This window comes from Phaethon lepturus, unplaced genomic scaffold (genome assembly GCF_000687285.1).
Source record: "Phaethon lepturus isolate BGI_N335 unplaced genomic scaffold, ASM68728v1 scaffold10029, whole genome shotgun sequence".
Lineage (NCBI taxonomy): Eukaryota > Metazoa > Chordata > Aves > Phaethontiformes > Phaethontidae > Phaethon > Phaethon lepturus.
In genome coordinates, this window is record NW_010565534.1 from 90,356 (window position 1) to 114,385 (window position 24,030).

Consider the following 24,030-nt stretch of genomic DNA (forward strand, 5'->3'; position numbering starts at 1 on the left):
TGTGTTTTTTCCTCTTTTGGTATGAGAAATGCAAACCTGCCCTACTTGGCTTCTGTAGCTGGCCTCCGCTTATAACAGAGAAATTTCAAGTAATTTGATTTCTTGTAGTCAGAAGCAGCTTGTTAAGCAAGTGATTTAAAGAGTGTGGTGTATTTTGAACTTGCTTCAGAGCCTATTCGACAGACTTGGAAGTCAAAATAGGCTCCCACCCACTTCAAAGCAACTGAAGCAGATCCACTATGCCTAAGCAATAATTTTCAAGGGAGAGGCAGGACCACAGCATCTAGCAAGAAGAAAATACTTGGGAAGTCTTCCCCTCGCCCAGCTTTTAGCCCACTCTTGCTGCGTAACCTCAGAGGGGCCAGAACAGCGGTTCTTCCAAGACGTGTCGTGGAGACCCCTTCTTGGAAGCTAGCAGTGGGAAGGGCAACGTAACTACACACGGGGAGAACAGCCGCATGCACAGTCCGTCATGCGCAGGACCATGGAGGCGTGGTGAGGAAGTAACTGCCAATGTCAAATCTGGGGAAGGAAAAACTTCTCCTTCCGCCACCCTGCCCCAGCAGCATCTCTTTTGGCTCTGCCCGGCCACATCTGTGTGCCAACAGCCTGCCCTGTCGTTCCAGTTGTCTCAAAACTACATGAAAAAGCTTTATCTCTACTACATAAAAACAGTGAGTGGTGGGCTGGTAGGGGTGGGGCTGAAGGTGGGTTTGCTTTGTGCATCAGGGCAGGGTGGTTGGGTTTTTTGTGTGGTGTTTTTTTTTTTTTCCTGTCACTGAAAAAATAAAACAGTCCGCTGTCCCGCAGAGGCTGCTTAGACTCTATCCCTCCTTCCCCCCACACCAGCTCACTCAACGTGGACCTCTGTTTCAGGCCTCTGCAAACACAGCTCTGTCGGGAGGAAGGCTCCCTGGCCAAGGGCCGTGGCGTAAGTTCTACTGTGCACATGGGTAAAACTGGGGGGCACAAACCCCCCTCCTCCAACATAGCCCCCTCTTTGGTGCTGAGGCATGGTATGGTAATCCTCCAAATTATCATACTGGGACACCACAGTCATAGTGCTTTGGCGTTTCCCAAGGGTTTGGTATGGGTAGAGGAGGGCAGAGTCCCTCTCCATGGTTTCGGGGTGCTGCATTCTGAGGCTGTGGCTGCGTTCGGGCTTGGGCGGTGGGGCCATGGGAGAGGCGGCGTGCTCCTCTTCTTTATAGCAGTCTCTGGAGTGTTTCTCCATGGATGCGGTCGGTCTGGCTCGAGCCCTCTCCAACTCTGGCCTGTCCTCTGCCAACCTCACCTCCTTGTGGTTCAGTCTCAGGGTCTCCTGGTTTGCCGGGATGTACTTGCTGCCCGAGTGCTGGTAACTGGTGGGCTCGGAGGGCTCTGGGCCGCCTTTGGGCCTGTAGTCAGGATAAGGGGGCCCATTTTTGGATTCGGAAGGCTGCCTATGGATTGCTTCCTGCTGCGAGTGCGTCCTGTGTTCGTTTGTGTTGCAGCCCGGCTCATGGAGCTTCCTGTTCCGGATGCTGCTCTGCTTCTGGGGAAGGGACGGCTTCTCCGACTGCCCGTTCCCGTAGGCCCCGTGGTAGTGGGCTCTGTCCAGCTCTGGCTCAGGGTGCGGCACGTAGTAGCGTTCGTCCCCCTCGGGCGTAGCCGCTTTGGCCGGGTACCTCCCCTCCTTCCCTTCTGCCACGGTGAGGAGGCCGGTTTTCCCAGGATCTGACTTGCTGCGCAAGTGAATCACGTCCAGTCCTCCCAGTTCCTCCTGCAGCAGCGGAGCCACGTTATCGTACTGGGACATCACCGGCCCTTTCACCTTCTGGCGCGTGCGGCTCTCCCGGCGAATAGACTGCATGCGGTACTTCTCCATGTCCTCGAGGTCCCACGACATGTACATGTGCTTGATGTCCGGGGCAGGAGGCACATCTCTGCTGATGAAGCTGTGCTCTTTGCCTGCCAGGTGGCTGATGAGGCCACCCCGAGGGTAGGCAGACAAGCTGGGATAGCGGTACAGGCCTTTGCTTTGCAGCCGGGCAGCGTACGATGCGAAGTCTCGGCTGGGCAGGGGGTGGAAAGGCCTGACCCGCACGGTGCTGTACGGGTCCAGGTCGTAAAAGCTCCCATCAGCAGTGGTGTAATAAGAGGATCCGGAAGAGCTGGAATAAGGACTGTACCGGTAATGTACCCGCCCGTTCTCAAAGTAGGGCTGCAGCTGAGTTACGTGGTAGTCGGAGTGGGGCTGATATGGCTTGTACTGATAGAGGGGCCGCGGGCAGTACACTGGCTCATCGTCCGGAGGTACCTCGGTCCGCGAAATGGGAACGGAGCGGATAGCAGAGGCAGCAGGGGTGGGGACGTGCAGGGACTGAACCCTTCGGATAGTGGGGTAGGGTGGAGCGTCCTCGGCGTAGCTGGTGTTACGCAGGCCCGTTGGGCTGATGGAGGACATGAACTCTGTCCGGCTGCGAGGCTTGGAGTGGAGAGCTGAGGTGCTCTTCCCTTGGTTGGTGTAGGTGTTGTAGCGAGTGCCTGCAGAAGTGGGTGTCTCTGACCGAGGAGGGTAGGCTTGGTGCTGGTCAGGCTTGCCGTGGTAGGAGATGTGAGGAGGAACGCTCTCGGGCCTGTACTGATGGATGGAAGCCGGCTTGTGGTGCAGGTAACTGTCTGTCCCGGCGGCCTCGGGGATGCTCTCTGGCTTGGGGTGCGGCACGTACACGGACTGCAGGGAAGCGTGCTTGGGGGGTGGAGGTGGTGGCGGTGGCAGCAGGGCCTCCTCCACAGAGGAGGCCAGCATGGAGGAGGACAGGAAGGCGTGATAATTGGAGTTGTTGATGGCGTCCGTATTGTTCGAGTGCATGGCGGCAGCAATTTTGCTCTCCAGCGTTCTCACAGGTGGGACGGGGGGTGTAAAGCTGTAGGAGGAGTGAGTAGGGACAGACTCGGACCGCAGGTGCAGAGGGGGAGCCCTCGTAGTCTCCCGGGGCTTTTCCAAATGGCTCTGGTGGCCCGTGGGCACGGAAGAAGAGCAGCGGGTGGTAGAACTGCTTTCTGGGACAAAACCAGGAGCAGGCTCAGGTGGCTTTTCAGGTGCAGTTGTGCCCCATACCTATAGGGAAGAAACCAGTAGAAGTTAGAGGCAAGAATCTTCCCCCCCACCCCTGCAGTTCAAATCTCAGAGATGCTCATATGCATTAGTTCAATGGAAGTTTTTCTGTGCCTGGTTTCTGTTTGCTGTGGAGGGTTAGCACTGCTGGCTGTAGAAGAGGAGATGTGCAGGTTCCCTTTGGCAGTAAGGGCAGCGTGGTGCCTCTAGGGGATTTCAGGACAAGCCGAGGGGCTTGTGCAGGCTTTCTCTGCAAACATCAAACTGGAGAGTGGGCTGGAGGTGGCTGTCTCTTTATAGCAACAGGTTAAAACTTCTACACAGTGGCCCATACTGTTTTGTTAGGTGGTCTCCTTATAAATCTACTTATCTTAATGAATATGTACCTGGATTTAAACTCCTCATGCCCTGCTGAGCAGATCAGGTAGTGTAAATCAGCGCAAATCCCTTCCCTAAATGTGGCTGCAGTGCTTAAGGCAGGCTGCAGGCGTGCCCGTTTCACGGGCAGCAGGCAGTTTGCATTTCTGAGTGAATACTTCCATGTTTAACTCATAGCAGGACTCTGACCTGCTTTATGGAAGAGGGTATTGTCAGCTTCGGTGAAGAGAGGATGCAAAAATTCTTACTTGTTTCTGAGCTCTTCTAAACTAGCATTCCCTGTACCAGTCACTCCAGCGGATGCTTTTTTCCCCTTTTCCTTAAAACCAAGGAGTGCAGGTGTATGGGAATGTTGTTCCCTTGTGCTTTCCTGCCAGGCCGTGCCTGTCATTTCCAGTAACCTGTGAATCCCCTGCCTCGTGCCATTTGGGTTGGGAGCAACTCTCCCAGAGCTCAGCCTCCTACGATTACAGATGAAGCCGCGCACGGATGCCGCGCTCGCAAATTCGTGCGAGGCTGGGGGGGGCGCGTCCACGTACCTGACTGGAACTACTCGACGCTTTTGCAGAGGCCGCTGGCACTTGTCCCATTGCCGACTGGTGATCCTGCCTCTGCGACGGGGCCTGCTGGCTGGGCGGGAGGGCGCGCCGCGCAGGGTGACGTCCGCCTGAGTTGCAGCTGGACCTGCGGGCCCGCGGTTAGGCTCAGTCGCCGCTGTCTGGATGGTTGTTAAATACGGCACGGAAGCCGGGGTGCTTTTCTCCCCGGCAGTTACGACAGGAGGAGACTGAAGTTTGTCATCAGCGGTGCAGATAGGAACGTGGTGCTTGTCGCCAGACACGCATGCACGGAGGTGGGGCTTTTCTAGAGACATGTCTGTTGGGGGTGGTTCCCAGTCAGGCAGTGCACCCAGGGTACGGTGCTGTGTGTGCTCCCAGTCCCCAGCACGGGAGGGGAAGTGCTCTTTGTCCCCCGCTTTACCAGGATGGAAGCTGGACTGCTCCTGCTCTGCATCTCTGCTACCAGGCACATCCCCAGGCATGCCAGTGTGGAGAGGTGGGGGGTCCCAGGTTCCAGGGGCACCTGGCGGGTGGTTCTGCTCCCCGGCTGTGCTGCTAACTTGGAAATCCTGCTCTACTGGTGCACCAGTCTGGAAGTGAAGGCGGTTCTCGGGCAGACTGGTATAGAGGTGGAGCTTGTCTGGAGCACCGGCAGAGAGATGGAGCTTTTCTAGAGCTGTGCCAGCTTCAGTCTCTCCGTAATTGGTGCTTTCTGAATGAGCATCTCCTGGCCTTTTCTGAGACTGAGCGGATGCTTGCTGTGCGGACTCGGCTAACGCTAGGGCTAGCATGCGCGCTGCGTTTTTCGGAGGAGGAGGAGGGATAAGAGACACAGAACTGACGGGAACAGGATCCTGGGGGGAGTCGAGGGCAACTGCTCCTAATGGGGGGAAAATCGAGAGAGAGAGTGATTTTATGTTACCCAGTAAGGTGAGTGACCTAACCTTAATGACCATTATAAAAAAATAGATGCTTTCCACACTTTCACAGTGGCAATTCCTTCTGATGTGAAACACTGTATCTTCTGTCTCACCTGCAAATGCTGCTCAATAGCACAGCAGATCATCACAAAAAGGAGAAAACACAAGAGATTGTCTAAAGGCTCCTCTTGCATTTCTAGAGAGGTAGGAAGTAGGTAGCAGAGAATGAGATACCCTTACACAATTTTGATCATAAGGTTTTAGGCGAAAAGGTCCCTTCTTCAAGCGTTGGCAGGTTTTTAATTAAAAAAAGAAAGTCTTAGATGGTCTATTGGCTGAAATGATTTAGAAGGACATGCCATAGATTTTTCACATATGACAGGATGGGGAGAAAAAAAAGTGGAATACAAAGTATTATGGAAAATTATCTGAGATTTGTGTGATGTAGGGAGAAGGCAGAGGTTAAGACCTTACTGATCTGCACAGCCCTGCAAGACACTTGTGATCAGAACTGACGGGCAATCCCCTCTCCTAAAAGGCACGCAGGGGAGGATGTTTCTGAGAGCAGGTCCCCTTTGGAACTTAAAGAAAGAATGGAGGAAAAAGCACTGTACCTGGCTGTGTGTGTCCAGTGGGTACAGTCTTATTCTGACTGCTTGACACTGGTCTCTCCCCTTCTTCTGGCAACTCTGGTTTGCCAGCAGCCACTAGCTGGGCATGCTGTAGCTCTTGGTGGGCTCCTTCCCCTGCCCCCGTTTCACTGTTTTTCAGGGGCAAGGACATCTGGGTTGGGGACCTGTTTGTGATATCAGTGATGCCAATCCCTTTGCTCCAGCTGGACGCAGAGGAGTTTCTGGATGCGACGGGCCCTCCTCCCATCGCTTCTGGCATGCGGCTGGGCAGTGCGAAGGAGACGGGTTCTGATGTAGTCAGCGGCGGCGATTTGATGGGCTTTCGCCCCATCTTGGGTGAGAATGCAGGGGGTTTGCAGGCCTTCTCGTCGGTCGGGCTCAGGTCTAGAGTAAAGAAGGGACTCATCTTCTCTTGGAAAGGGGAGACTGGCTCAGAGCTTGTGGCACTGCCTGGTGTCTGGGACTGGCTGCCCGATTCTAAATCCTTCTTTAGTAGGCTTGGCTTCTCCTTATTTATGCCAACTGACTCCAGCAGGGAGGTACTGCTCTCCAGGCACTCTGACTCCGCCTGGGGCGGGCTGCACTGAAAAGACATTGGGTCAAAATCCAGGCTAGCGACTCCGATATCTGGTGGGCTCAGGTCAACGTCTTCAGCAGATCGAGGAGAAATCAGGGCAGGAACGTGGATGAGCCCCTCATCCCCATCGCTGTCGTTGTCGTGGGGAAGGTTGTCGTAAGAATTGCAGCGATTCATGTTTCCTAAGAGCTCTCCGTTGAAGGAAGCAGACAGTGCATCACTACTGGACCTGGGTCTTCTGGGTCGAAACAGTTTAGATTCACCTAGGAACGAGTGGATATGTATGGATTAGTGTCAAAATCTTACTGTCCAGGAGGTGATGGTTCGGGGCTGTTTTTAAAGTAGTCTTAAGGCAGTGTGCAAGATGCTCACCTCGTGAGCTCTAAACGCAAAAGTAATGCACTTAGCAGTAACCGTTAATTACATTTGCTCAAACTCTTCTACAGCAGTTGTCAGGTTCCATCTAGTCTGAAACTAAACTGTGTGCAAAAGCAAAACTAGTTTGTGTGCTGTAGACCCAAGGCTTTCCCAGAAAGCAGCTTCCTTCCCGATGCTGTCTTTTCCACCTCAGAACAGAAAGGGGAGCCGGCTACACAAAAGCAAGGTGGTTGCTTTTTTACTTTAGAAGGAAAACAAAGACCCGCAGAGCATTTCTCTGTGATACCCATCTGTGCGGGGCAGTGGCAAGCTGCTTCGTTAATTAGCAAGTCCAGCTTTTACTGAGGGAGGTGGAAAGTAGCTCTGTTGAATATCTGCAGTCCGTAATGTCAAACTGCCTTTTTTTAGTCCACGCACATTAAAAGCGTAGGGACAATTTTGTCTTACCATCAACAGCATGCAGAGAGGTAAGCGATTCCTCACTTTTAGCTGAGCGAAGAGTCCCGCTGTCTCCTCGTCCACCTATGGAAATGCAACCGAGACACTGAGAAGCTGAATCGTAAAAGTGGTTTATATTTGGCTATGTAGTGGTGGCAGGAAAAAACAAATGGGTTTCCAGCAACAGTACTGGTGTCCTGAGAGTACAAGTTGTGCCTTTTTGGGGTTGGTTTTTTTGGTTTTGTTTTGACTCCAAAGCCCTTAAAGAAAACCTTTATCCTGTTTGACTGTTAATGTGCTTTACCGTCTAAGACAGATGTGGTCCTGTTTTGCACGGGACACTGGCCTACAGCGGTCCCTTTCAGACAGTCTTAAGGGACACTTGTATAATGTGTTTAATATACTGAAGACTACGAGGGTTATAACTTGAAAATGGCACCAGGGAGAAGATGGGATAAAAGTCCTCGCTGGCTCATTTATGGTATATAAATGTGGTGGTATAATTTATATAAATTGTGGTATATTTTACTGCAAAAACATACTGTTGCCATTTTTAAATTTGGGAAGGGATGGAAAACTATGTCCAGTGGATGCATCTACAAAAGGTTGCTTGATGCCTTCTCTAGTTATGCTGGTATAGCTTTCGGGGTGGATGTGTTTGTGGAACGGTGCCTTCACTTAGTTATTGTGTGTCTTTTGAGAGCAGCAAAGGGCGCCAGAACTGTATTCTTATTTTGTAATCAGAGCATCCGAAGGAATTATTCTGAGCCTTCTTATAGCGGTGCCCATACACTGTCTTTCAAAAGCTACTCTGAGAAAAGCACTAGAGGTGTGTGCTCTAGCAGGTTTGGCTCTTGAGCTAATGCGAGATCCGTTTAGGAACGACAGCGGTTAACTGAAGCAGCTATGCATGGCTCGAACGCTAGAAGGAGATAGAAGCACACTGTAAACATGAATTCTGCTGTGCTGAAAAATCCAGGCTTTTGGAAGCTGGATTTGCACCCCTACCTGCCAGGGCTATGGCTTTCATTTCTGAGGGCTCGCTGGGATTGCGCTGCAGCTTGCGTTTGGACACGGATGACGATTTTCCCAGGTTGAAGAAGGAACGCCAACTGCCAACTGGCGACTTCTTCATCTTGCTGGGCGGTCTTTTTCTGGAGTGAGAAAATAGAGCAAGTTGTTGGAGGGGGAAGCTGCATTTAGTTCCTGCTACCGGTTGTTTGTTATTAGCACTATCTGGTTTCTGCTGAAACAAAGCTTAGAAACTCGGTCTCTTTTCAATAGCTGAGGATGTTTTCATTCTTATAGCTCAGCCCTAAAGCCTGGCTGGGTGAATTCTACCAAACCGTGCAAAGCGGGTGCAATGCAGGTGAGCAAAGGCTCCATACTTGTACGGTACAGCTTTTTATTCAGCTGGCAGATGCACCAGTTCGCTGAGGAACTGTGCAGCCATAAAAGGAACTCCAAAGCCTCTCGCTCATGCTGTAAAATCACATTCGCCACCTCCTCCTGCCATATTTAATTCCTAGTGTCATCAAGTCTGTCCAGCTGCTCCGCTTTGAGCAGAACCTGGATTTGTTCCAGGCAATTAAATAGTCCTGAAATGGGGAAGACCCCAATGTTTCCAGGTGTTCAACCTGTTTACTTCACGCTTCTGTGTGCACAGCTAGTACAGGCATCACATACAACATGGCTCTAAAGATTAAATGACAACCCTGCTAAAAAGGAGGGACTGGCACAGAAGTGACATGGCTAAACTATGTCCAGACACTTGATGTAAGCTGGATCCTCCCAGAGTCCAAAGCAGGTGGAAAACTGTCTACAGTTGTCTGTATTGTTGTCTACAATATTGACTAGTGTAAGTCAATACTGGCAAGTTTTTGTTGTAATAATCAAACAAACCAACCCCAGTTATGACACATGCTGGAAAGGAAACTGGTCTCTACCTTTCAGATGGAAAGTCTATGACGGTGTGGAATTTCCCCTGTAAAGCTGCAGGGCCTTCTCCCACTTCTATGTATTTGCTGTCTGCCACGATGGGAGAGTTGATCTGGGCCTGTGTCCGTGCCTGTGCCTCCTCCAGCGTGAGCAGCTTTGTGGAAGGTGAGGACACCAACAGAGACTTGGGCCGTGATAAAGAACTGTGCCCTGCAAGGGGAAACCACAGGCAACAGGGAGAATCAGAAAACAGCGCTACAGCGATCAAAGCTCTGGGTCTGTGTGTCTAGGGAGGTGCCGTGTTTTTTCTAAATCTTTGTTATCCCAGCCACTGAAAGAGGTGGTCAAAATAACCATTTTGTCAGGGGTATGTTTATGACAAAAAAAAAAAAGAAAAAAGTCCGCAATTATGAGAGCAGCTTAGTGTATTTAAAAAGAAAGAAAAGGCAGAAGGAAGCAGGTGGGTTGGAAACCTTCCCTGGCATACTTAAGCTTCATCTGTATGCAAAAGTGATGTTGTTTCTTCCTATAAAGCTTGGCTTCAGTCATGCCCAGGTTCTAGCTCTCGGTGCAACAGGAAATACCGTGTGTGACTTAAGCTGCTACAAACTCATGGGCAGATGGACGTAGCAAACGGAATCTAGCTGTGTGTCTTGCCCTTGCCCTTTTTACAGCTCGTGCTTGTTTTTGGAGAGGAACATTTAAATTTTTGTACAAGTAGTTGATGTTGCCTCCTGCTGCGAGGGTCTGTTAAGTCAGCTTGCAGCGCAGAGGAAACTGCTACGGAGGAGCACAAGGAGCCTGTTGTAAGAGCAGCAGTCTTTTGTTTGACATTGCTTATTGTGCAAGTAGTTATGTTCTCGCATGAGTTAAGGGGTGTGGGGGAAGCGTGTCATCCCTTCACACCAACATCCTCGTTGGTCCCATTCCTACTACGACCCTTTTAGCATCACAGCTCTTGGGGAAAGTGTGCGTGGTCTCGTGTGTGTTTGTCAGCTGTAAATGCTATCCCGGGTGAGGTTTGGGTTCCGGCTGTCTTTGCAACAGCCTTACAACCTGGAGCGGCTTAAAGCAGCCTTGGGAATACCACTTTCACCTCTCGCAGGTGGGTACAGGTGAGAGGGTGTGCTCAAGGACAGAGGCTCTTGGAAGCACTGTAGAGGATGCTGCCGTGCTGTAGCATGGTATTCCTGCACTTAGCTGATATGCTATGAAATAGCCTGACCCTTCTCCCTGCCAGTTTTCTGTCAAAGCACACTGAATGTGAATGACCAAGTCATTAAACAATTAGCTGAATTTACATGGTCCATTCTAAGCCTGGATAATCATTTGGCTGGGATTCTTAGCATGCTTATCTTCCCCTGGCAGAGCTCAGCCTGCTGTGAGCTATTACTGTGCAGCCAAGCTAACCTCTGGCTCCTATTGACTTCAGATTGCCTTCCAGTAGGAACAAAAGCTGGACTTAGAGCATCTCTGCTAGCCTAAGTAGAGGGAGGGCTTGCTTAAAAGGGGGGAGCAGCAAGTATACTGGAAAAACAGCTATCTGCACTCCACAGGTGGTGGTAACTGCACCGACTGTGCACATTTCGTAGGAAGGGCAGGTTATCAAAGCAGATGGTGCACACTTAATGCCGCTTAGGAGTAATAATAGCCTGTGGCACCCATGTTTGTTGATCTAAAATACAGAGTAAACTTTCTTCCTGGTGCAACTCTGCTCATTTTTAATGGCACAGGTAGACTTATGGTCTTACAAGTTCCCTTAAGCAACTGCTAAGTTGTTCCAAGGCTGAATGATGTCTCTAGTGCTCCAGGGTTGGGCACAAATGTGTCGCAGTTCATTCCTCATCCTAAAGCCACAAATCGGCAATGTGAGCAGAGAAGTGGGCAACAGCTGTAGGGCCAATGCGGACTGAGCCATGTGGCTGGACGGCCCTGCTAATCAACCCATACAGACGAAATAACCGGGATAGCCAATGTCAAAATATTCCCTGTTGAGAGCAAGACTAAGTTTCTTAGTGTCAACGTGGAGTACAGAGAGCTTTCTTTAAATCAGTTCATTTCTATTTATGTTCTAAGGTGCTGATGAGGGTAGACAGAGCATGCATTGTGTTGTCCTGCCAGACAGCTCAAATGGATAAGCGTGCAGGAGCATCGACGATGACTGTTTTAAAAAGAAGGGGAGGGAGCAGGGGGGACAAAGATCTAAGGGATTCTTTACCATTTCTCAGTGCGGGGACATAAAAGTAGCAGCCAAACATTAAGATGTGCACTGCTGTAGAGCATCCTTGGCTGCTGACAGCGATTTCTAGAACCGGGCTATGTTTGCCAGATTCTAACATCATAACCCTGGAAATCTATCCTCCGGGTTATAGTAAAAACATTCTTCACATGTCCTGGGGGAGGCTCAGATACCCACTAACTGTCTGCCACCTTTTTTTGATCAAGGTGAAGCTCGCAGAGGACAACACACACCTGCTCCATCTCGTATGACTGAGCTGAGTTTGGAACTGAAGAGGACGTCCACGTGGTTCAAGATGAATTCCACAACCACTGACTGGATTCGCACCTCCATGAAGGCAGCCGTTCCACTGAAGCAGGCAGACTCTATCTGCTTTGATCTAAAGAAAAGGCAGATTACATGAAACGCGCACAGTCAGAAGAACACGGGAAGACACGCTCCCTTTTGGGTGAGCCTTCGGCACACTATCGTGCCTAGTTGCTCAGGCAAGTGAGACTTTAGGGGCCGTTAAGAGATTAAATCTCAGCAAAGCATTACACAAATGATCAGCCTAACTGTAGTGCTCTGTATCCAGACTTTTATTTCAGGTTTGAGTCTTACTGAAATGGCAGGAGGAACACTGGGTCTAGAAGGAAGAGGAGGGTGTGGCAGGTCCAGAGCGAGGTTAAGTGAGACTTGAGACAGACACTGTCTGTAGCCACAAGTGGGGAGCTTTTTGTTGACTTCTTCCCAGATCCTGTGAACAGCAGCTGTTTAATGCAGTGGCATTGTACAAAGCTCACTGCGGCCTTCTACGCAATTTTCCGTCTAGCGGGGAATATCTCCAACCGCTTCTGCAGGGACAGATTTAGCCAAGATCATTTCCAGAAGTCTGAATTTTTGCAGCTAAAAGCTGTCAAATTGGAATCTAGGGACTTGTGCAATGGGAAATCAGTGGTGCCACTGAGCAAACTTTCCTGGATGATCAAGGTCCTGCTAGTCTCCTCTAGCCAGGAGAGGGGAAACTGTCATCTAGAAAAGCTGAGCTGCAGTCAGTGGAATGGCGCTGAGGCAGAGTCATATCAGGGTGTTCTCGCCGGGTGGCCCCACTGATACCAGCGGGGGCTATTTTCCATCACTTGCCCATTGGTCTCAAGGCCCTGCTTAGAATAACTTCTCCTCTGTAAAATTTCTGATGGGGAGAAGAGCATGCTGGCTAGAAGAAAGGAAGATCTCTCTCTCAACTGCTGAAAGTTATGTGTTTTTCTGGAAAAGAGGTAGCTATCTCTTTTTTATAAATATAAAAACTTATCTTGGATTGAAAGGGGGGTGGGAAGAGTACCTTAGGAGGTTTGGAGCCCAGACGATTGCTAAGTTCTTAGTGTGCATATTTGTGATGGAGCAGTAGTCAGCTAGACGAGCTAAGTGTCTCATGAGGAACTCCAGTGTCCTGGAAAACAGGAGATGGGCAAATGTTCAGCACCGATAAGCAAAGCCACGCTGCAATTTACAGAACAAACCCCAGCTCATTATTTTCTTTTGGTTTGACAGCTCACAGAAGAAAAATGTTGAACCATGTACCCTAAGACCGATGCTAAAGTTGTTGTCTTCAGCAAATAAGTACAGCGGGGTGGGGTGAGGGCTCTCTCTCCTGGTTTGTCCAAAAGCATCTGCTCTCTATTAAAGGGCTGCCTCCAGCAACCACCGAGGTGGATGGGAATCCTCTAAATGCCACGGGCACAGCAGGATCTCAAAGCAGAGGGCCCTGGAACTTTGCTTTACTGTAACACTGTGCACCAGAAATAGACCCTGTGTCCTGTACGTGATAGCACTGCGGCGCTCGTCAGCGTGGGGTGGGGAAGGATGTTGAATGTGAATCTTGGTAAGGGGGGGAAGTCTTTCTTTAAGACAACCCAGGATACTGGTAGTTGGGTTCTACTTCTGAAATCACTTTTTACAGGTTTCTTACAGGCCTATAAGGTTAGCTACAAGGTTAAACTTCAGAGGCTTTGGTTCACATTTAAAAAAAAAAAAAAATCTCTTTATTTGTATTCAACACTATTGCTAATGCTCCTGAGGCAGAGGAGGGAGCACAAGGCAGTAATAAAAATGATGTATCCTCCTCCGTGCTGTTGCTTGGCAGCAGCCCTGGCCTGTCTCTGTCTCTCTGTGTACCCTTTTTTTTGGGGGGAGGAGTGGGGTGTGTGCTCAAAATGCCCCACAAATGGACAAGGCCTGAAGTGAAGATGGATGTTTCCGGGTGGAAACAAAACAGGCACCTCCAGCCCCTGCTGCCGAAGGCCCGTTACCTGCATGGACCTTCCCCCTCACAGAGTAGCAAAAACCTAAAGTGTGGTTTGGTGTTTTCCCTTTTTCAAGCAAGCCTGAGGCAAGGAAGAGAGTGTCCACACCCTGCATCCAGGTGTGTCCCCCCCGGTCTCAGCCAAAGCCCCACACAGGCAGCACCAGCTTGCAAGACAGTAGTAAGCCGCTATGATTAGTAAAGACCAATGACCATCTACTATGTTACTGGTATTCAAATTCAAAATATTCTTCAAAGTCATAATACTGATGTTATAATTAGTTATCTATATTATATCTATATTAATATCTATCTATCTATATAATATCTATCTATATTATATCTATATTAGTTATTACTGATGTTATATGTTATTACTGATGTTATAATTAGTTATCTATACCACTCAGGTACAGCATCGCAATTGTCCAGCTAATCACCATACATTACAATATTTATTTTTTTATTTATTACAATTACATGCCACTAGCCAAGTATGCAGCTGCAAACACTGCAAGTGGTCATCTAAACCATGCAGGACACAGACACACAGACACACAACTGGTCCAGCTAATAATTAAAATGGTTACTGATAAAGTTTCCACATACATTGTAATTACCAATCACCATACTTTTTTGTCCGATGCCTATTTACCATACCCTACCATGATTTTTAATACTAAAGAAAGACCATGAACGTGTCATTATACTCAGTCAAGACTCACTCATTACCATATATCACAAATTAGTTTTTAATACTAATTAGTTTGTCTATATTATGATAATTAGCTGGTGATTTTTAAACACCCTATTCTCTAGAGCGTCGCTATTATTGCTGGGGCAGGGGAGCAGAATTGGGAGACAAAATACACTTGGCCAAATTAAACTGAAGCCAATTTTTTGGCTGCATTGCACTTTTTAGGAATTGTGATTCCAAGAGCTGGTATTGTGCCCCCGGCAATAAAACTATTTCCTTCATGATATCGGCCGCTTCTGACATAACAAGCTGTTGTTTGCCTCCCATATGGAGTTTCCGAGGAAGCCAAATACGACTGTGCAAAGTATATAGTGTGTCTCTGGTAATGAGCTAATTACAAAGAGAAATCAACTCTACACTTTTTAATACGCAGAGGCACAGTGCGGCTATCTTGAGTGGGAAAACTGGAATCGCATCATTTCACTCCTGAAATGCTCACAATAGTCAAGCGCCGAGCTACAACCAGAGGAAAGGCTGCACTAACCTGTAGTGAGGAGGGGGCAGCTGCTGGATGACGTCATGGATTTTAACCAGCCGCTCCTCATCTGTAGCAGCAGAAACAGCGTCCTGGAACAAGGCAGGAAGGGCTTTAGCTGCAAATAAGACTAGATAGCTGCCACAGCATCTCGAAGCACGTGGCCAACGTACTGTTCTTCAGGAGCGAGGCGGATCGTGTTGCTCTCCTCTACCTTCGGGGCGGCGCCTGCCTCTTGGGGACAGACTGGCACACAGATCATGGGAGAAAGGCCACGCAAATCAAGATCTGGGCCACTTTATAGCTTAATTGTACAGAGCGATTCCTTGCAGAGGGCGTTCAGCTCCAAGTGGCATTTGCTTCTAATGCCACTCCTGTCCGAGAAACCACTGGGGAATGGCAAGCGACAGGGGAACGCTTGCAAGCACTGGTAGCGTCCCAACAACCTTCTACCGGGGCCCCAACAGTGGACTCAATGTGGTGTGGGGGGCAAAAGGGGGAATAGAAAAGGCACTTTTGAAATGGCGGGATGCTACCAGCAGTGGGAATTTGGTGTGCGGGAAGCACAAACTGGACTGGTGTTAGGCTGGTAGTTTTGGAGACAGCCCCTTCTCACCTCTCTCCAAACCACAACTTAAGCAGACGTTAAGCGCGTGGCAGACAGATTCAGCTTGCTGCTGGATCCTTTTCAGTATTTCTCTGTTCAACCTGTGTAGATGATGTCACGCTGAAGTGGAAAGCGAAAGGCGTTGCCTTGTACTTACTGAGAACTTCTCGTAGAGTTGATAGGTCAGCAGAGGATTCGGGAGCTCGCGGAAGTACAGTTTGCAGAGGGAGCCCACACAGTGAATGTCTTGGATGTAAATATCCTTTGTCAAGTCGGGAATCTGCTCGGAGTCAAACTCGTGGCTAGAAACGAGAACAGAAAAATGGGCAAAGGGGTTTGAAAAGGAGGAATGAAAATAAAACCCGGCACAAATTACGGTCAAGAAAAGCAAAGCTTTCCCAATTTACATGAAAAAAATAAATACTTCGTCACCAAAGCCACACGACCCATGGCTGTGGTGCTGCTAGGCTGTCTTTTTCTAAAATGAGACTTTTTTTTTTTCTAATAAGGCATTTTCAGTTCCTTTTACAACTGATTGATTGGCTAGTCTGCAATCGCTTTTGCTGCAAGAGGGCCTTTCACAAAGCCTCCAGAGGACGTCTTCCGAGCCCGTGGAGACAATCTGACAGTTTGACTCCCAAGGGCCGTGACTGGGAGCTGCCCGGAGGAGGAGTGCCCACAGGTCTGAACGAAAGCTGCTGTCCCTTTGCATTTCAAAGGCCTGGAAATTGAAGTGATAAAGCAATGCCATGGGCAGCTCCTGCACATGGAAGCTAGCGTGTGCAGAAATTCCTTGGGGACAAGCTGGTGAGCTGAGCACGCCTCTGCTACGGGGTGAAGAGAGCCAGGAACCACATGAAGAAAATCCCTGAGCATTCCCTTGGTTTTCAGAGAGGGAAAAACCAAAATCACAAACATTTATGAAATAAAAGCTGAGCTTAGAAGGCCAAGGGCTGGCTCACTGCTACAGTATGTGCGTGGAAAGCGCTGTTTCAAATTAGCAGGACGGATTTGCAAGGACTAGCGCGGTGAGTTAGGCCACGCGGAGCCGCGAGAACACGGCTGCTCTAGCTGAAGCTCGGTTTCCCTACGAGGGTCTTGAAGCTGTAAACCAAAACCTCTTATCGTCGACGCGGGGAGTCATCCTGTCTACGCTGCAACCACGAGAGTGTCGGGGGCTCGGTGGCGGCACCCCGGCTTCTGTCCCTGCCCAAGCCAGGCGATTCGTCATACAGAAGATAAAACACGCCTTCGGCACAGCTCAAACACTGAGCTCACCCCTCTCTGCCTACGGGACAGCAGCAGTTTGTCCCCCTGTCCAGGGCGGATTTGTCCAACTCTACACCCCTTACAGCTTCGGGAAGGAGCTCCTTCCTCCCGCTAGGCACGCAGGCTGCGGGAGGGAAGCCATTTATACTACGCCAGGCTGGGGGCGGCCAGAAGAGGTCTCTACTTCTTCAGACAAGAGGGTGAACAGTCCACCCCAGCTCCTCACCCCAAAGACAGGACAGAAGAAGAAAATACAGGTCTCTCTTCCCCCAGTGACGGGCTGCCTGTAGCCACAACCCTCCATGTTCAGTATATACCGCTCCCACAGGCACGTTCTGACTCACCACTCACTCACTCATATTTGGGAGAGAAACTTGGCTCCACAGAAGAAGGGAGAGCTCAGAAAGGAGATCAGGGAAAAACACCAACTCACCCCATACAAATACACCCACCCTTGGCTGAATTTCTCCAGCCATATCCTGCCCTATTCCAGTACTCCTGCTGCTCCCAGTATGTTTCTCCTAGGAATAAATCTCATGCTGTGTCAGAGACCTACCCCTGTAGAAGCAGAACATGGAGTGAAGAAAGGGAAGCTCTACTACCTTCAGCCTTTCTTCTCTCTGCAGTGGCTCTTTCCAGAACTACGTGTTATTTCTTTTGACTCCAAAGGAAGATTTTGTCAGTAGAAGAACACAACTTCACAGTCACTCCAAAAAAGCCAGAGCCAGAATACAGGGATAAACATACCAACTCCACACTCGCTCTGTTTTGCCTGCCAGCCAAATCAAGGCGGCTAGTGCAAGCCAACCCCTGTCCTAGAGTAAATCTCCCATGTGGAATAAATTCTCTAACTTTCTCTCCAACCAAAAATCCAGGGGATCCAATTCTTCTATGTGAAACTTAAGAACAGTGACTCATTTATAAGGATACTGCAGCTCTGGCTTTGAAATAAGCCTAATGATCTGTTTATATAGCTGGAAACTACAGCAATGCAACGTGTCCTACATTAATCAAACACTTGCAAAAATCTGTAGTGATTTAGATGAACGACAGGGATGGTGTCTACAAGTTATGGCATGTACTCCCTCCCTTTTGTCTTTGAAACATCTCAGAAAATTGAAAAATAGGCTGTCACTTCATTCTCTGCACTATACCAGGGAATTACACCATCAAAGTTTTAGAAAACCATTTTTAAAGCACCTTTGGAAAACCAAGAAGGAGAAAAGAGGTCTTAGCAATGCCAAGGGAAAAAATGGACTAGGGTAGCAATTAGAAAGATGGTCCAGCACAAGTCAAAATGGGGAGTTAAAGGGATGTAACTGAAGCAAGGGCAAACATTTTATTCAGCCAAGACTGCTGTGGCCCAACAGCTACAATCAGAGTCTTTGGAGTCTGCATATCAAAGCCTCGGGAGCAGGTTTTTAAAATGGAACTTGCTCTGATGAGAGACAGGATTAAGCTGAACCAGAGTAAGCCCATCCATACAAGGGTTGGTACAGTAACTGTACTGGCTCAAACCTGTCCATTGAACTTGGGAATAGCTGGTACAAAAGAAGATATCCTTCATATGGAAAACACCCCTTTGCTGCCTCTGTGAGGCTGTGGGCCCAGGATCAACACTGGAATGAGGCACGTCCCACTAGGTTCTTTCAGTCCCTTCACATCAGAAAAACGCATACCAAATGACAGGAGGAAAAACAGCCTCACGAAACGGTAAAGACCATTTACTGGGATAAGAACAGCTCCTAACTGGGGAGGACGCACGCCCAGCCTTCCCCTGCACAGCTGCGCAGCTCATCATCTTTGCACGGCAATGCCACCCACCAAGAATTACGCAAGTATTCTCTGCATGTCACCCATTAATTGCTAATATGCCAGGAGTCCAAAGCAGCAAGGAGAAATATCAGCTGCTCAAAAAGGCTCCAGGAGCAAGAGGAAAACAGGAATGAAATGTGACAGCGCAGTGTCACCGTGATCCCAGAGCCTTCCGATACTCTGTCCTGAAGGAAAACTTCCTGCAAAATGAAGTCTACTGAACAACCCTGCGTTGTTCCAAAACGGTGGCAAAGCCAGCGTCCCATCCGTCGAGTACAGACTGCACGCACGCACGGGAGCTGCTGGGAGCAGTCTACCCCACAGCCGCCACACTGCAGGTTCCTGCGAGCACAGCCTAGCGCGTGCCTCGCTCGTCCCCGGCAAACAGGTTTGTCAAACACGGCGCCCTTACCGTAGTTTCTGGATGTTGGATGCAATCCCGGACAGACGATATATTCCATCCACAATGCCATGTTTCTCAATGAATTCAGTGCAGCTCTTGAGGACCTGGGGGACTAAAGAACAAGCGTTGTTGGTTAGTTGAGCGTGTTATCAACGTCCTAGTTCAGGTTGTGGTCTTGTCAGATGCCAAGAACTAAGCCCAGCTGGGCTACTGCTTCAGTTCTTCCTTAGAGGAGAAAGCCTGTAAGAAATTTAACTTTAGGAGTTGCTGTGGCAACTGGTCAGAGGTGTTCTTTGCTTTAAAGAAATGCCAGGATATGAATCAGGTTGAAAAAAGGCGATTCTGGTGGAGCAGAGACAGCGCAGGTCCCATCACAACTCCCTCAAGAACTGCAGTGTTAAATTCCATTCCAGAAGAGCTACAAAACTGAGTAAATACACTCTCTTTGGCCAAAGACTTCCTTTGTTTTCAAACCTATTTAGGATTAACCCATACTGGTTTCGTTTAAGCAAATACAAACATTAAGGAGATGCTACCTTCTGCACCAGGGCCAGGAGAGTTTTTACAACTGATAATTTCATCCCCGATGTCTACTGGAGCGTGACTGGATTTAGATAGCTACACCACATACCACACTCTCAGAAACTGCAGACAGACCACGGTATGACAGAATGGAAAAAAATAAGCCCAAAAATAAGCCCAGAGGATATCATTAGGTGTCAAGTTAATATTCAAGCCGCTTCGCCAGCTGATTCCTTCCAGTTGACTTCGCAGCCTCATGCAGCATCCACTGCCGGAGCTATCTGTCCACCCTTGTAAGCTTAAGGAGGAGCAAATTACTTTATTTATAAAAGAGAGATACAACTGCCCTGAATACAGAAAGAAAATTAGGATTGAGCTCTTGTGAGCATCAGCAAATCTTCATGGAAAAAGCTCATATCCTTGTGGTTCCCTCTGCAAACTGCCTTTTTGCTACAGCTCCTACGATGATCTGGATTTATTCTTACATTAGATGCCGGGTCTGATCAGTTTGCCGTACGAATAGGTCATGTGGCAAGCCCCCTTATATCAAGCAGCAAATGCCATCTGCCAGTCAGTTCTCCTGAGTGCCGCTGAGCTTAGACGCTCTGTGCTTTCCCCTCCCCAGCCGCTTCACCGCTATTCTCCGGGCTTGCAGCGAGCACTCGCGCAGCTAGAGAAAAGCCTCAGTTTAAACGGTTCCCTGGAAGTCAGCAGGTGCGTGCTGGGCTAAGGGCACATCTGCTCCGCACTCGGGCGCAGGACAGGACAAAACCTGTAAATCCGTGTGGCGCGTCCATCACGCGGGCTCCGCTAGAGTGGATCAGGCCCTGGGCCTGCGATACCCAACGATACGACGAGACCAGTCAAAGCCGCGTCAGTCAAACTCCAGTATCACGCTACTCTCTCTGTTTTCCAAAGCAAGGTGCAGACTCCGGGGCAGGCAGAGCCCTTGCACATTAAGCAACGGCACAGAAAGAGCCTTGGAAACGAAGTGCTGCTTTTTTGGGGCAGGAAAACCTGCGGAGGTGATCACCTTCTGTAGGCACAACGGAAATTTCAACTTCTGCTAATGAAGCCAAAAGACATTTGCAGAAAGAAACCTCAGCCTGCACCCCGAAGAAAGGCACCTCCTGCAGCGTAGCACCACAATCATCGGCATTGGGAATCTACCAGACACACATTTAGGCATCTGAGCCAGGCTAAGCAACAACTTCTCACCACCGAGTGAATACGCGTCGGGAGAGCGCGTTGGTAAAACGTGCGTCAGTCGTCAGTCAAACACTGAAAGCTATGCATCTGAGAAGCGAGCAGGCAGAACAGATGGCCCTACATTCTAATACCGTTTCAAAAAACACTTTTGCAGGACAACACTTAGCCCTTAACACAAAAAGATTCAACATGTCTCAAAGAAGAATGTTTTTAAGGCTTTAAGCGGACAGCAAAGGAGTTTTATCATACTCAAGCAGTTGCCAAAAAGGGCTAAAATGTGTTTTCCATTTGCAATATAGCGTTAGGAGGCAAGTGTGAGCCAGGTATAAACTGGTGCAGAAAACCAGAGGGATGAGAACAGCACCGTCCCTTGCAGCGAAGGCTAAGGGCAAGGCTTCAGATGCTGACACAGCGGCTTCTTTTCTTCCGTGAGAAAAGACAGCACCCTAGCTTGCAAGACAGGCTCGACTCATGCTCGTTTTGGTTCCACCGAGAACCAAGCAAGCCTACATGACAGGTGCACATGCGTGTCTGTCCCCCCCCCGACCCATTACAAAAGGTCAATGGTCACAAATCCCATCAGTGACCTGAGCGAGGATGCTGGGCTCAGCGCTGCATCAGCGGCACCTCCTTCTGCCGAGCGCCTGACCACAAGAGTCCCAAAGGACTGGGTACAGGAGTTTACCCAAGTTTTAAAGTGTTGTGGCAAGATCTGCTTGCGCTTAGCTGCAAAATCCCAAAGATTGTCGTGGTCCATACTGGAATCTGAACAGGGGTCCCCCTGAAATAAATAAATGAGCAAATAAGTAAGTAGCACATTCCCTGCCAGCCTAATTCCTAGCAGGGAGGCTGATACCATCCGAGGAGGGTGATGCATACGCCGCGCGAGGGAGCCTACAGACAGCTCTCCTGTTTACCTACGCGCCATGAACACAGCCCGGACACCCGCCTGCGCTCCCTAATTGAAGGCCTGTGCCCCAGGGAGCGAGCTCTGCATGTTTCCAAGGCCTTATCCTTCTGGGGTTTTATCTAGCCGCGTAAACAAACAGCATGGTAAGAACGGTATTTATGTACCGGTTCAGCTGAGCAGCAACCTGTTGTGACAACGTGAATAGGGGCAAGGGAGAACAGGGGGAAGGTGAGGGATGTAGCACCAACAATACACTTCCTAAAGTACTTATTTGCCATGGAAGATCTTGGGCAGAGTTAGAATAATTAATATACACTGAAAAAATTCTAGCAGGCTTGTTCTATGCATTTCCTAATCAGGCTACCAGGACGATCTGTTCTTTAAGCTAAATATATCATGCTGGCACCACGGATATTTTGGGGGAATTCTGCATGGTTGGAGAAGTGACTGAAATTCAAGTAGGACTATAATTGTACTTGAAGGCCCTTTGATGGAATGGTGACTTGATTTTGCAACAAAGATGACACCTGACAATTACATGCGTATTTAACCTCCTCCTCCCCTTTGAATCCCAAGCCCTTTAGCTAAATACACATTTACAGAATCACAGAATCATTGAGGTTGGAAAAGACCTCTAAGATCATCAAGTCCAACCATCAACCCAGCACCACCATGCCCACTAAACCATGTCCCAAGTGCCACATCCACACGATTTTTGAACGCCTCCAGTGATGGTGACTCCACCACCTCCCTGGGCAGCCTGTGCCAATGCTTGACCACCCTCTCGGTGAAGAAATTTTTCCCAATATCCAATCTAAATCTCCCCTGGCGCAACTTGAGGCCATTTCCTCTCATCCTATCGCTGGTTACTTGGGAGAAGAGACCAACCCCCACCTCACCACAACCCCCTTTCAGGCAGTTGCAGAGAGCGATGAGGGCTCCCCTCAGCCTCCTCTTCTCCAGACTGAACCCCCCCAGTTCCCTCAGCCGCTCCCCATCAGACTTGTGCTCCAGACCCCTCCCCAGCTCCGTTGCCCTTCTCTGGACACGCTCCAGCACCTCAACGTCCTTCTTGTAGTGAGGGGCCCAACACTGAACACAGGATTCGAGGTGCGGCCCCACCAGCGCCGAGCACAGGGGCACGATCACTGCCCTAAAGTGGTAAGTATGTGCATATACACACATATGGAGGGAACAGCGTCTGTTACAACCAGAGTGAAATGGCAGGATGGCAGCACAAGCCAAGACTTAATTTTGTGAATGTGAAGTGTGCCAAGACCTTCGCCTACGGTGGCTTCTGACATCACGTTGTGACTTTCTCAGGCGCCTATGCCTGTCTATTGCATAAATCCCTCCCCTGCTGCAGGGGTGAACTTCTCCGTGTCCAGGGCCTGATTTTGGCTCCTGGATCTCAACCAAATACCTTTCAGATCCAAATGTGGTATCTCAGGTGCATCACAGCAGGAAGCTGATGGAGATTTCTTCTCATAGCATGTAGCAGCACCTACACTAAAATTCCATTAATGTTAGTTAATTACTCTGGTTTCCTGCAATTATAACAACCAGACTTGATGACGCAGGTGGTTTGTATTAACAGCCATAAAGGTCCATCAAGCTCAGCACTCTGTCTCTGACAACCGCCGTGAGCACACCGCTCTGCGAAAGAGGAGGGAACGAGCACAGGGTAATGCACAGGACATTCTTCCAGCCCCAACAATCCTCTGTGCCCAGGATTGGCGCCTGTGTTTGCTGAGCCCAGCACACAGCCCCTTCCAGTTCCCCGTTCCCAGGCAAGTAACAAGTGTACTAATACTCACTGTTGGTTTTACTCCTTTTCTGAGCAATACCGTCTTCAACCGCTGACTCCAGATGATCTCTCTACAACAAAGTCACTGACTCGCCTGCAGCCTGCTAAAATCCAGCAGCCGGTGCTACAGTTGAACACCTACCTCTTCATGAGAACCTGAGCACTGTACACATCTCCCGTTCCAAAATCAATCCCCTTCCCTCCCTCCCTTCACTGTCTCAAATAACAGGGAGTTCCAGGAAACAAAGCAGAAAAGGCTGGAAATGGGGACGCATCAATGAAGGCAGCTAAAGGAAGTTTTTCAACTCGTTCCTGAGCATCTCTCAGCTGGCTTGAAAGGTTTATTGCATCTCCTAGGGCTCGTTAACTGGTTAATTCTTTGCCATTAAGAAAAAGCAGAAGTTTTATGGTTTTCATTCTGAAGAACATTTTGATTCATCTTGAAATCGGGCACATTTCCTTTCCTATCCTCTTGGTTTTATTCCTTCCCTTTTAATCTTTTGTAATGTTCCCTCCCTGGGTTTTGGGAGGCTTGCTTTATTATTTTTTTTATTTTATTTTATTTTTTTAGTACGCTACTGGAATCAGAACTATTTGTTCAGCCTGGGGAACGAGGCCTCCCATCAAGCTTCCCTCTAGCAGCGTCGTTTCCACAATATTACGGCGATAAGGTGAACTGCCGCACAAGCCAGGCCGTTTGGCTGGTTAATGGACCGTAGCACGCTGAAATGCAGCTGCTCAGCTGAATTCCACACATAGCAAACAAACGCGGAAAGCTAAACCTGCAGCCCAGCACGAATGAGGAAAATGAAATA

At 49.2% G+C, this 24,030-nt stretch overlaps 1 protein-coding gene across 1 annotated transcript; it reads right to left on the minus strand.

Moving 5' to 3' along the window:
- Positions 1 to 850: 850 nt before the first annotated feature.
- On the minus strand, positions 851 to 23,286 carry LOC104627109 (rho GTPase-activating protein 32-like; the record flags this gene model as incomplete). The annotated part of the gene is given in 13 exon segments (XM_010295216.1): positions 851 to 3,103; positions 4,018 to 4,133; positions 4,136 to 4,918; positions 5,573 to 6,430; positions 6,993 to 7,067; positions 7,992 to 8,137; positions 8,930 to 9,131; positions 11,394 to 11,539; positions 12,482 to 12,589; positions 14,683 to 14,765; positions 15,438 to 15,582; positions 18,777 to 18,879; positions 23,256 to 23,286. Coding segments are annotated over 13 exon segments (5,049 nt in total), but the record flags the coding sequence as incomplete, so codon positions are not given.
- Positions 23,287 to 24,030: the final 744 nt, after the last annotated feature.